General features: G+C 49.2%; 1 protein-coding gene across 14 annotated transcripts in view; it reads left to right on the forward strand.

Annotated features, from left to right (window-relative positions):
• LOC135577372 (zinc finger protein 532-like) overlaps positions 1 to 11587 on the forward strand; it is a 38815-nt gene extending 27228 nt beyond the window's left edge. For all 14 annotated transcript variants that reach the window (XM_065046695.1, XM_065046700.1, XM_065046692.1 and 11 more), the window contains 4 exons: positions 1759 to 2037; positions 7335 to 7447; positions 8783 to 8930; positions 9816 to 11587. In XM_065046695.1, the coding sequence (XP_064902767.1) occupies positions 1759 to 2037; positions 7335 to 7447; positions 8783 to 8930; positions 9816 to 10310 (1035 nt within the window). In that variant the 3' untranslated portion in view covers positions 10311 to 11587. The remainder of the gene's footprint in view (positions 1 to 1758; positions 2038 to 7334; positions 7448 to 8782; positions 8931 to 9815) is intronic.
• Positions 11588 to 13387: the final 1800 nt, after the last annotated feature.

Here is a 13387-nt window from a genome sequence, read left to right on the forward strand (position 1 = left end):
AATGAAAAGAGCAGTGACTGGGTGTAGGTGTAAACAGAAAAGGACTCAGGGAGGGGAGGAGTGCCCGACGGGGGCAGCGCTCAGCCCTGCTGCACAGACCCAGTTAGGTGGTTGGCTAGACGTAAGCCATCAACACAGAGGAGGCCTGGATGGAAACAGAGTAGAACAGAAAGGGACAGAAGGAACCTCCTGAGGTCATTTAGAGCTCCAAAAATAACCTCAAATAATTCCTGCAGATACGAATGTTTCTTACTGGCAAAGCTAAGTCTCGTTTTCCCGTAACATCTGGTTCCAGAACGTTTCCAAGAGCCAGTGGGAACCCGTGTGGAGCTCTGGGCTGGAGAGGTAACGCTCCCAGTCCTGCGGGTGGGAAGTGCTGGGATCAGTGGCTCCATCCATGCTCTGATGCTTTTTGGTTCTTTTCAAATAAGAACTTGAAATTCAAGTATTGGATTTAAAAGACATTTAGAAAGTTGAGCACGCACATTTTACGAGCTGGGATGGGATTTCCAGTTGCCTGGAAGTGCAGGACCCTCCATGTCCACAGGCGGTGGTTCTGTCTGCGTGTCCGGCCGCAGGGACGCTGGAGCAGACGCGCCCGTCCCGCACAGCTTCGGGCAGCTCTGGAGCCAGGCAGCTCTGGAGCCAGGCAGCTCTGGAGCCAGGCAGCTGGGCCCGCGCGCCGCTCCTCAGGAGCGTTTTAGGGTTTTTGATTAGTGACTTTTCTTTTAGAAGTTGTTAAATAGACAAACACGTTCCACAGATCAGGGTGATATTTGCTGTAGAGCCAGCAGGTCGTCCCAGAAGCCACAGGATTTCTGAAAGAACTTCATAATGAAGGATTTTACTGGAGTATTGGATTTGAATCTGTGCTTTCTCAGAATCAAGAATGTATTGAATGTTGTTTCTGAGATTACCTGTAGGAACAACAATTACGTTAGGGATGGCTGGTGTTGCAGATCAGACCTTGGCCGCGGGCCGCACGTTGGACCGCGTGTGAAGCGGCTGCTCGCTCTGCTCAGCCGCGCAGCGGCCGCCCACGCTTCCCGAACCAGTCAGCTTTGGGCAGGCTCAGGTACCCCGCGCTGCGACACCGGCTCAGAAACGGGGCAAGGAGGAGGCGGAGGACTCCTTCCCTTCTCCTCAGTGTTCAGTTAAATGCGGGTGAGGAAGCGTCAGCGCCGAGAGCTGCGGCGTGTGCCGCACTCCGCCCGGCTGCCCCTGCTGCCGGGGACTGCCAGCTCTGCCGCCCCGGCTGGGCCGCCCCTAGCCTGGAGTCAGGCCGGGCCTAACACTGCTACGTGCTGAACAGCGCAGTTGCCTTTTCTTGTCTTGTTCACCAACATGCCAAGTCAAAATTTGTCAGAAGTCTCCAGTCAGGTAGTTTGAAAGGAGCATGCTCAGCTGTTGTAGGTAAGTAAAGCGAGAAACGAAGCCTGACATTAAGTACTTCGTGAGCCCTTTTTTCTTCCTTAGGAAGCAGCAATTTAAACCTAACATACGGTGTCTTTTTTTTGGTGAAAATGCCTAGCCGCTGCAGAGAACTCTTCAGCCACGCATGATGGCTGCTACTGCTCTTGGCTAATTTCTCTTTATGGGAGGCCTTGCCTTTACTTAATCATGTTAAGAATGTGATCTGATAATAGTGTGACAAAGAAGTAAATGAAGGCTTTTGATTTGGATGGTCTTTTCATTTTTTCAAGACAATCGTACATGTCTGTGTTAGTTTTGTACCTTTTTTTTTCTCTTTTATTGTAGTCTATGCATGGAACTTTGAAAAGTGTTGAGGGGCCACCAAACCTGGGGATAAATCTGCCCCTCAGCACCAAACCCACAACTCAGAACTCAGCCGGTCACAACAAAGAGGACACAAAGGCTGTCAACGGAACAGAAAAGCTGGAGAAGAAGTCTGCTTCTCCCATGAAGAAAGCAGAACCCAAGAAAGTGGCCAATCCTGGCTGGACGTGCTGGGAGTGTGACAGGCTCTTCACCCAGAGAGACGTTTACATCTCTCACATGAGGAAAGAACATGGAAAGGTAAATGAATAATATTCAATTATGAAAAAGTTAATTAAACTTGAAATATGAAGTATTTTTTTCAAAATTCAGTTGTGTTTTTGCAAATCATTCCTTTAAGTTCTGTGGTTACTCTTCTCCAGTCTTACATGGATTTAATCTGCCTGTCTTTGGCTGCTTAGTTTTTGTCATTTTCTGCATAGTTCTATTGAGAAAATCCATGCACTCTTGCTTAATTGTAGGGTTCTTCATCCTGTACCAAAATTTCTTGGAGGTGGAAAGAGTGAAGGGTGTTGTGGGACGTCGTCCGAGTCATGTCGTGTGATCCGGGTTCTCGGTCCTTCCTTTGTGCCTCGGGTCCCTCTCTGGAGCCGTTCGGCCGGGCAGTGCACGTTTGCTCTGTGGGCGCAGTGAGGGTGCCCGGCGTCTCACTGTAACGGCAGGTTCCCCGCGAGGCCAAGCTGTTGCTCTGATCTTACACTTGTACGTTCAGCCCACCCTCAGGCGCGCTGACATGTTGAATTTTGAGTTGAAAGCAGCAGGATTGGAGATGATTTGAAGTGAAATATGGCAGTGCTGTATGAGCGTACACGCCTGTGTCTCACTTTAAATCCGCCTCCAGTGGCTGTCCCTGCGGCACCCCCAGCTTTCCCAGCAGCTGGCGCTGAGGACCCCCAGGTCGGCGGTGCTGAGGCGGTGCTGGGCCCCCGGCCTCGCTCGCACCCGCCCTGCGCTGGGAGCGGAATCAGAGCGAGGTGCTGTGCTGCACCGCAGTGACAGAGCAGAGCGTCTGAGCGAAGACAGTCATCCTCCGCGAAAATCTCTTGTTTTTAGGATACTAATATGCTATGGTAAACGATAACACATTTCAAGAGGTTCCTTCAGATTACAGTGCTTTTGTCTAAAGCTGCTGTGCAAATTAGTTTATTCTGCTTATAAACATTGTGTGGAAAAGCTGAAAAGGGCAGTCTCACCTCTAACGTCTCCTGAGGCCTCGAAGCAGACAGCCCCGTGACGGACCTTCAGCAGCCCCGCTGTCCTCCCGCAGGCGTCCTGCTGCACCGCCAGCCCCTGCAGCCACACACACAGAACCAGGCGTTACCATTCGCAGAACCACGTTTTCCTTACCTGGGTCTCCTTTCACAGCCTGAGGGCGTGAACAGCAGACTAAGCGCTGACATCATGTGGTCGCCATTTGATTTCCTCAGTTGCTTTAAAAGACAATTTTTGCATTTCTGTCCATTGAAGTCACCGATGAGCTGTTAATTTCTTCCATTTTGAGCCTAGCAGGTATACTCCTGACATTTCTGCTGGGCAGGGTCTCTAAAGAAACTCGTGCAACGTGTCACAGCCCCTGCGGGATGCTCGCGCAGTGAATACTTGTTCCTGATCTTGTATCTCATACAGTCATAGTTTAGTTTTTTGTCTACGTCAGTCTCTTTAGCAGCACATAAACTGTCGGTCTACTCTGGTTTGCCTGTTAGTTCAAATATTAACACATCAGTGCTTTTACTGGCAAGGAAATAAGTGTGAGACCAGATGCATCTCACATCGATGCCATCTTCAAAAACAAAAGCACAGAACCTCCCAGTGGAAGTGTCACTGCAGAGTGAACTGGAGAGCGGTTTCCAGTCTGATCCCCTCTGCAACAGAGTGGCACGAGGCACGTCAAATAAGGTTAGTAGCACCTTGATAATGCTTTCTAAATATTAGCTTTAAATATGTATCTTTCCGATGTTTAATAAGAACATGCAACGTTACTTCAGGAACAACCCTTGCCATCAAATATTAGTTAAGTGTTGCACTCAAACCCTGGCCTAAAGGCTTGTCTCTTTGCTTGCATTTATGTGCTATTTTTAATCCCCGTTCAAGTGGTTCCTCAAATAATGGGGGGCATATATATTTTAAAATGAATAGCGACACAACTCCGTGTCTCAGAAATGGGTGATAAAAGGCCAGTCGCTACCTTCCTTGCTGACCTTTTGAAATTTTCAGTAGTTGTTGAGTTTCAAAATTCCTATATTAAAAAACTAAACTTCTATGGATACATTTTATTGTAGAGAGACTAGAAATGAGCATAAGATAACCAAGTATGTGAAATGGGTCTAATAAATAATGGAATTAATTTGTAGACTATTTTTCTTAAGAATGATAGATGTGGGTTAAATGCTCTAAAATGATCTATGGAGAACGTTTGTTAAAAACTTACCTAAACAATTCATTACCTATTCACAAAGTCCATTGTCATGTAAAGTATTTGAAGATAGTTGGTTCCAAACTTCTGATTGCTGCTTTGGCAGGATCAGAGTGCAAGTCTGGAGCTGCAGCGCTCGCAAGCGACCCAGGCTGGGCTGTTCAGAGCTGTTCAGAGGTGCTGTGTGTGTCCTGGCTGGACGGGGCTGTTCACAGCAGAGGTGCTGTGTGTGTCCTGGCTGGACGGGGCTGTTCAGAGCTGTTCAGAGGTGCTCTGTGTGTCCTGGCTGGACGGGGCTGTTCACAGCAGAGGTGCTGTGTGTGTCCTGGCTGGACGGGGCTGTTCAGAGGTGCTGTGTGTGTCCTGGCTGGACGGGGCTGTTCACAGCAGAGGTGCTGTGTGTGTCCTGGCTGGACGGGGCTGTTCAGAGGTGCTGTGTGTGTCCTGGCTGGACGGGGCTGTTCAGAGGTGCTGTGTGTGTCCCGGCTGGACGGGGCTGTTCACAGCAGAGGTGCTGCGTGTGTCCTGCCTGGACGGGGCTGTTCAGAGCAGAGGTGCTGCGTGTGTCCTGCCTGGACGGGGCTGTTCAGAGCTGTTCAGAGGTGCTGCGTGTGTCCTGCCTGGACGGGGCTGTTCAGAGCAGAGGTGCTGTGTGTGTCCTGGCTGGACGGGGCTGTTCAGAGCAGAGGTGCTGTGTGTGTCCTGGCTGGACGGGGCTGTTCAGAGCAGAGGTGCTGTGTGTGTCCTGGCTGGACGGGTTCTGCACCTCCCGACTCGCCGGGAGCGGCCGCACAGTCAGGTTCCAATGGCTGAGTCCCCTGAGCTGGCTGAGCGTGAGCCAGCCCTAGGGTAGGAAGGGCTGGAGCTGCCTTGGCCTCGCTGTCTGCCCGAGCGTAACAGTGCTGTTTGGAGAGGAAGTTCTTGGTCCAGACAAAGGTGGTTCTGAGCAGTCTGGACAGCTCCTGGCGTGGAACTGCACGCTGTGTGTCTGCGCTCAGCCGGGCTGACGTGCTGAGCTGCCCACGGCTCCTGTGTAGGTGTTCCTATGAAAGGACAGATGTTTTCTAAGCAGGAATTGCTGTACATCCTCTTTCATCCGGTAAAGACAAGATGCTGTACACCAGGTTATCCTGCACCCAGTTACACAACTGATTTTTCAGTTCTTTTGGTGTTGGCTGCCATTGCTCAAACTAATGCTTCCCAAATCCGGTTTGGGTCTCTATCCGGAACCTTGCCAGGTGTGGTGGGCGGGACAGGGTCCAGCTGAGCACGGCCCTGCGCTCGCGGCATGGACGCGGCCTCGGCACAGACACGCGGCTGCTCGCTTGAGCTTGTCTGTGCAGCGCAGTGCAAATGGCTTCACGTTCTGTTGTATTTTATAAATTCTTTGACTGCATTGCAGTCATACGCATACTGCAAACCCTTGTATTAGCATTAATGAGCACGCACTGTGTGTAAACACTGCCAGGTTTTCACCTGTAACAATTTAGGAGTGAAATATGTTGATTTAATTGGCCTTTAAACATGAAAAGGAGGTCTAGGTTGAGCAGTACTGTGCCTCTAAGAGCACTGACTAGCTCTGGTAAAATTACCATCTCATGTTTCCTAATGAGCTGCTTCGCATTTGCACAGACGACCTTTCAGAACTGCTTTTCTTTCCTTCCGCCACACTCCGTGTGATTTTGGTCTTGATAGCGAAAGGTCTCTCATGCCAGTGTAACAGCTCCTGCTCCTTCAGCCATGCCAGACACCCCTTCTCCTGCTGTACAAGCCTTCCGCCGTTCTCTCCAGACTCGGCTGCGCGAGCTGCTGGTCAGTGACGACGCGGCCTCCGTCGTCCCCCTGGCGGGGCTGGGGCTGTTCTGAGCGCGGAGCCGTGGGGGAGAACAGGAACATGGACACAAAATGCAGCACTCGGAGCACAAATGGAAGATGGATGTTTTTCAGTTCCTTGTGCCTTGAGCGTGTTAGTGTTTAGGACTGAGAATTTTTAAATTATTATTATTATTAATGGTGAACAGGCACTAGAGCTGACTCTCGTAATATTACAATGTCTGTGTGGATTATTGTGCATCTCCATTGTTTAGGAGCTTATCACTTCCTCAGAAGGTGAGAATAAGTGAGGTTCCAATAAAATCCATTTATTCTTGAGGCCCAGGACACCTCGATTCTGGCAGGAATTATTATACTGAGTGACAAGTGTGGCATGCTGACCTGGACAGGGGTTTTGAAAAGTAAACTGGAAAAGTAATCTGGAAAGGTCTTCAATTAGATTTGTTTGGCCAGCGTTCGGATTTAATTTCCAAGATCTTGTTTCAATTTCCTTGTTACTGCCAAAATAGCAAAAATTACAGATATGAGCTTGAACAATGTAGTTACCTGCACAGGAAGCAGGAAACCTGATTGGGAATACTTCCAGTTCTGTCCTGCAGCTGCTCAGGCTGATCAGATGTGCCCTTTGAACTGGGTGCTGGGGCTGGTGGAGTTTAAGGGACAGAACCACGTTGTTCACTCTATAGTCCGCGGCTTTGCAGATGTGATTTCTTCAGATCCTGGTGGTCCCGTGGCCACGTGCAGCTGGGGCGACGCGATGGAGACCACTCGTCCTGTTCCGCTTCCTGCCTCTTCTGTTCCGAAGGGAACAGGTGTCCCTCAGGATGCCATCAGGCCATACCTCTCGTTTCTTGACGCCTTTCTGAGCCCTGTCAGCGTGTCCGTGATGTGCTCTTCACCCCCGCCTAGGTGGCTGACGAGCTCCCTCAGGAACCACAAGCGCAGTTTGGGGATGGGAGGGAAGGTTCTTTCACAGTGAAAGTGAGTCTCTCGCTCTTCTGCCTTTACTGATCCAGAAATAATGCCCTGGTCTTCGTGGCTTCTTCGGGGAAGCAGTGCTCTTCGCGCAGCGCGTGGCTCGGGCTCGCAGCTGGGGCGGGGTGCCTGAGTCCCCGGGCCGCACGGCTCTGCACGGGGCCGGGTGCTCCGGGCAGGGCTTGGACCTGGGGACACGGTGCCCGGCGCGGCAAGTGACGGGTCGTTCCTGTTACTGAAAGTGCACGTACGCTACAGTTACTGAGCTTTTGTAATTAATGTATTTTTCTTCTGTTTTTTTTTTTTTTTTTTAAAGCAAATGAAGAAACATCCGTGTCGACAATGTGACAAATCTTTCAGTTCATCTCATAGTTTATGTCGTCACAATCGTATCAAGCACAAAGGCATTAGGAAGGTTTATACGTGCTCGTAAGTTCTACTTTTATTTATTTAGAAACAGAGTAAAAACCAACAATAAACACCGTTGGTTGGCTTTCTTTCCTTGATTACATAGAAGCCGGTGTCCCGTTCGTTCAGCCGAGCCAGCTGTTGGGACCCACGGACGGGGTCCCTGCAGGCACGAAGCCCGGCCGGCGGCTGGGGCGCTGGGACCCGAGCTGCGGCGCTGAGCCTGCGGGACGGCGCCCGCGGCGCTCGGCTGGCTTTGCCGCAGTCTCTCAAACGTACAGCCCACGCTTCTCACCCACAAAAGCCGGGATTTGTAGAGTTTTTTTCATACATAAAACACTGTGTAACATCTAAAAATCCTTAGTAATGTTAGAGTGGCTGGAGAGGTGATACGTAATTTAATAGAAAAATCTGTCGGATAAGATATGAACTTTCTGTTGTGTCTCTTCGTGCAGACACAGCGTGTGTCCTGTGCAGGGACAGGAGCTTCACGCCACGATCCTTGTGGGTCCCTTCCAGCTCAGGACATTCTATGAGCCTATGGTAGTTGTGTGTGTATTTGCGTGGTGGCGCTCAGTTTTCATTTCAGAAGGCCTGCAGAACTGTCTTAAAAAAACCCACACACCCCAGCATTTAAAAAGTTAAAAACCTTAGGAGCGAGACTTGGCAAGAGAGAACTGCCGCTTAGCCTCTGCCCTGCAGTTCTTGCTGGGCGACCCTTCCTCCACACACCCGCAGGACACGTTACAAAGCGGAGCTCGGCAGAAAGGCTCTTCCCAAAAGCACACAAGGGGCTTCAAGGTGATGCAGCTGGTTCTGTGTGGGAGAACAAATCACAGATTGTGGAAGACCAGTTTGTTCTGCTTACTGGGAGGCTGGAAAGGGACCTGAGAAGGAATTACTAGTTCCAAGCAAACAAAGTATTTGAATGCAGAATTAAGCGTCATTTGGAGCTAGAATTCATCCTACGAGGAAGGTGATTGCTTTCCCTATGGCATTTAAATTGAGGAGAACTTGGGAAAGTGTCTAATAGAAAGTACAGTTTGACGTTAGCAGAGGTCCAACAAGCAAACTCGATGCTCCCAGGTTTTATTCTGACTCGTGTTGTACCATTTTGGATATTATCTTCAGAGAACTTCTCATTTGCTCTGAATTGCTCAAACATTTCTAGTTCTACTTTGTGATTGTGATCAGTTTCTCAGAACACTTCCAAGTGGTTGGAAAAACATTGTCACTATCTTCAATAGGTCGTACTCCGGTCTGGATTTATGTGCCGGTCCTGTTGATACTTGTCAGAATACTACGGCCTTTGTTAAGCTTGACGTTTGAATGTGTGTCTGCTCTGTGCTCATGCAGGCACTGCCCGGATTCCAGACGTACTTTTACCAAGCGGTTGATGCTGGAGAAACACATTCAGTTGATGCACGGCATTAAAGACCCCGATGTGAAGGAGATGACTGAATCAACCAATATGGAAGAAAGGGAAGTGAAAGAAGATGCAAAGGTAATCACTTGGGAGATCCGTGTAGGTCCCTTCAAATGGAATTGTCCTTCTGTTGGTGATGAGTGTTAGGAGGAAGGCAAGACTAAGATGACAGCACTGTCCAAAGGCTTGTTACATGCAGAGATTAACAACAGTTTTTAATGGGTTTTGGCTCAAGAACTTCACCTGTGATGGCAAGTCCAAAGCTGACAGCAGAGACATGAACATGCCTGATGTACTGTTGTCCTTTACGTGACTCTTTCAGCCCAATATATTGTGGTCTTATTTAAGCATTGAAAATATTGCAGCTAAATACATTGTCTTCATAGGAATCACCGAGCATATGGGAGCTACATGGGATGCAGAGGATTCTTGGGGAATATTCGTGTCAAAGAATAACCAGAATATAAAAATGATCAGTTTAATTACTTGTAAAAATTGTGCCTGTTGGTCCGTTCTTTGGCAAGAAATTAGTTTAGTTACTGACAATCAGGAGATAAGCTGCCAAGTCAGATGTCAGGCATGGAATAATACTAAGTAATTCAAACTGTGTTCTCGAGGTAGTGCTTCAGAGTTCCTAGGCTGGTATTCTGCGCTCGGTACACAGCTCGAGTCTCGGTGTGTGGACCTGGATGCAGTTACTCAGTTTATACAGCATATTAGATACTGGAGCTCTATATCAGAGCTGACGAAACAAATCTTATGTGCAATTTATAGTAAAGAAAACCCCTAGTTTTCCAACACATATAACATGTATTTGCTTGTATTATTTCAAACCTCGTATTTATCGAAGTTGTACTGGAGTCTACCAAGGGCAAGTTTTTGAAGTTTGCAAGTTGGAAATAGCTGTGAACAGAGCCGCGTGGTTATGCTGACGTTGTCTGTACCGTTTACGGCTTTTTCTAGGTTCCCAGTCCAAAGCGCAAACTGGAAGAACCTGTGCTGGAGTTCAGGCCTCCGCGAGGCGCAATCACTCAGCCGCTGAAGAAGCTCAAGATAAACGTTTTCAAAGTTCACAAGTGTGCTGTCTGTGGCTTTACAACAGAAAATCTTCTCCAGTTTCATGAACACATTCCTCAGCATAAATCCGATGGCTCTTCGTACCAGTGCAGGGAGTGTGGACTCTGCTACACGTCCCACGTGTCCCTCTCCAGACACCTCTTCATCGTGCACAAGCTGAAGGAGCCTCAGCCGGTGTCAAAACAAAACGGGTCTGGGGAGGAGAGTCAGCAGGAAAATAAACCCAGTCAGGAGGACGAGTCGTCCGACAGCGCGGCCTCGGACAGAAGGTGCAAAGTGTGCGCAAAGACTTTTGAAACGGAAGCGGCCTTAAACACTCACATGAGAACACATGGCATGGCCTTCATCAAATCGAAAAGAATGAGCTCAGCTGAGAAGTGATCAGAGCATTTGGGATGCAGAAATCTCTCTCCACATTGGAATATTAATGACATTTTTGCTACAGAAAGTTCAAGGCATAACAGTGTTAACAGTACTGTTCAGGCTGTTGCAATATATTCTGCATAAAAGCTTCCCCGTCACCTCATTGTCTATATCCTCAGACCCACTGAAGCAGTATTTGAGTTCAAGAGAGTTTGTATATATTTAAACTAATAACTTTTATACTCTTTGTTATGTGTTTGTATCAGTATCTAGTGGGAAGTTTGGGTTCTTCAGTTTTGTTTTGGTTTTTATCCTGGTAGTCCCTTTATCAGAGTTCTGAATGCCGGGGCAGTTCTTAGGTTCTCTTCAGCTGTTTGTCATGCGGACGCCCCTGGAGGAGGGTGAGCTGTAGTGCAGGGGCAGGGCGGCAGGCGAAGGGGAGGCTCACTTTCTAAGAACTCGTGCTTCTAAATGCTCAAGGAAGCTTTTAAACTTTCTCTTAAAAGATATATATTTAAAAAAAAGGAAAAAAAGTAAGAAAAAGTACCACTGCGTATGTAAATGCAGTGCTGGTTTGAGGTGGCAACACCAGAACGGGTGCAGGCCCCCTAGAGCGATAAAGTACTTCTGAAAAGTGTAATTGCACAACCGTGTATCATGAAGTGATTTTTTAGGCCATCGGGTGCTTGTGATCAAAGCTCAAATTGTTACAAAAGGGCTGGGCTGCTCTGGATTTAACAAATAAGTTGTAATTAGAGGAATAGGTTTATAAGGGTGTTTTTTGTCATGTAATTTATTAAACGTTCCATAGGAGTGAGTACACAGCAGTATGTGTTCCGTTGTCTCTGGTTAGCCCTCGCTCCGGGGGCTGGCGTTTCCCAGCGCCGTGTGCTCAGGCCTGACGTGCTGGTGCTCGGTGCCAGCGGTGTCGGTGCAGCTGGGGCTTCCAGCTCCAGCGCAGGCCCCACGAGGCTCGCTCGGCCGCTGCAGTCGTGGCTCTGACGTCACGAAGTACAAAAGGTACCATACTGTCCCTTTCATATATAGTTCTCTGTGAGAGTTATATTTTTGGTTTCTTTTTGCATTTTATACCTTGTATGTATCCCTAAAAAACCAATTTTGTACTTTTTTTTAAAACAAACTGTGTATATATAGATAGCTGCATGATATACGGTAGTAATTGTTTGGTTCCTTAAAAGTCTTGCTGCTGTCAGATGTTACTATACACTATGTCCATTACAACTGTATTAAACACATTTCATATGTAAATAAATGTGGAGCATTTTGCCCCTAAAGATTTGTGAGATTCTGTTATTTATCATTAAATTTTAACAGTTTTAAAAACGGAAGTGTTTGAAAAAATATTGATCCTTCTCAGCCACCTCTGTGAAACCCTTCATCACTCTGGAAATTGTGTATGGGATACATTCGTTCGCTTTCTCTCGCCATCCGCACCCCCAGTTTGGCTCGTTGCTAAGCGCTTTGTCCCGTCTCTCTTACCGCACGCGGTGGTCGCGGGGCGCCCGTCCCCGTCGCTGCGGGTGCGCTGGCCTCGCCGCTCGCGCCGCTCGCCTCCCGGCACTCGTGTGTTGATGTGCGCTGTCAACTGTACAATAAATGGGTAATCACTATGCAGAATGGTGCTTTGTAGACAGCGAACAGACAATAAAAGTTACGTTTCCACAGCCATTATTAACACCTCCGTCTGCTCTCCCTGCGCGCTGTGCTGACAGCAGAGCCGGCGGTCTGGGCGGCTGCGGGCGCAGGGTGTGCGCCGCCCCCCGCACGGCCCGCGTCCCCGCTGGGGAGAGGAGATAACCTCGCAGCCTCAGCTCTAGCATTAGCGAGTGAGCGACGGACGTGTGATAACAGCACGGTGAACAGCAAAGCCTGATCTAAGCCCCGCTCAGGCCGCCAGGCCCCCGAGCCGGGTTCAAATGCCACGGTCCAGCCCTCGCAGGCAGAGAAATGGGACTGACCCATTCTGAAAGCCTTGCTTGACCTCCTCCGTGGGAACGACGCAAACAATGACACAAGCCCGACACGCAGGAAATGGCTCGGCTTCAGATAAGGCAAAATTTACATTTTGCACTTCATGTGTGCAAACTGCAATGGAGGCAGCAAAGGCATCATCTCTCTGCTCACTACATTCTGTTATTATTTCTTACAGCTGTCCAAAATGTCCGTCTTACATAATTAAAACCAACTCGAGTTTGTGATACATCAGAATTCTAATTATGCCTTTTGTACCTTATATACACCATAGTTTGAACATCCTCAGCTCTGGCGGACAGGTGAGTTTAACAGGAAATATGCCATCAGCAGATGCTACTACCTAGTTATCTTTGTTGGGTCTGGGAATAAAGGGAGGGGTAAGGCACAAAAACATGTTTTCTTTTAGGGCCACCATCTGCTACTTTGAGAAGCTGCTGTCACTGATGACTCAGTACCACTTGTATGTGTAAAAATATTACCCATGTCATTCTCAGGACAGCTATGATCATATATTAACTTTATTATCTCTACTGAGTGGCACCAACGCTTTCCACACCGATTTCCACTGACACTGACACAAAAGTGGGGTGCCAGCAAACGAGTGACCCGGCTGCGTGAGGAGCGCCGGGAAGGCCCTGCTGCCCGTCCTGCGCGGCTGCGGCTGCGGCGCGGGGGCTGCGGCGCGGGGGCTGCGGCTGCGGCGCGGGGGCTGCGGCGCGGGGGCTGCGGTGCGGGGGCTGCGGCTGCGGCGCGGGGGCTGCGGCTGCGGCGCGGGGGCTGCGGCGCGGGGGCTGGCGGAAGCGCACCCGCGGCTCCGGCCTCGCGCTGCGCGGCAGCAGGCGCGGACACGGCCACTTTTGTCGGCCACAATGAGGCCCAGCGCCGTCCCCTCCAGATGGGGAACCGCACAGCCAGCAAAGGCCAAGGGCATGAAATCCAAAATGCCAAACCAAAAGACCAAATGAATCTTAAGCTGTTATTTTTGGAGAGTTCTTTATAAGCCTGTCATGCTCCTCTGTTCCTATCACTCACCAGAAACAGGATCACTCTCAGAAGTTTAATGCTGCATTAACAACGGCTTCTCGCATTTAAATTACCCC

The sequence above is a fragment of the Columba livia genome, chromosome Z (genome assembly GCF_036013475.1).
Source record: "Columba livia isolate bColLiv1 breed racing homer chromosome Z, bColLiv1.pat.W.v2, whole genome shotgun sequence".
In the NCBI taxonomy this organism is placed as follows: domain Eukaryota; kingdom Metazoa; phylum Chordata; class Aves; order Columbiformes; family Columbidae; genus Columba; species Columba livia.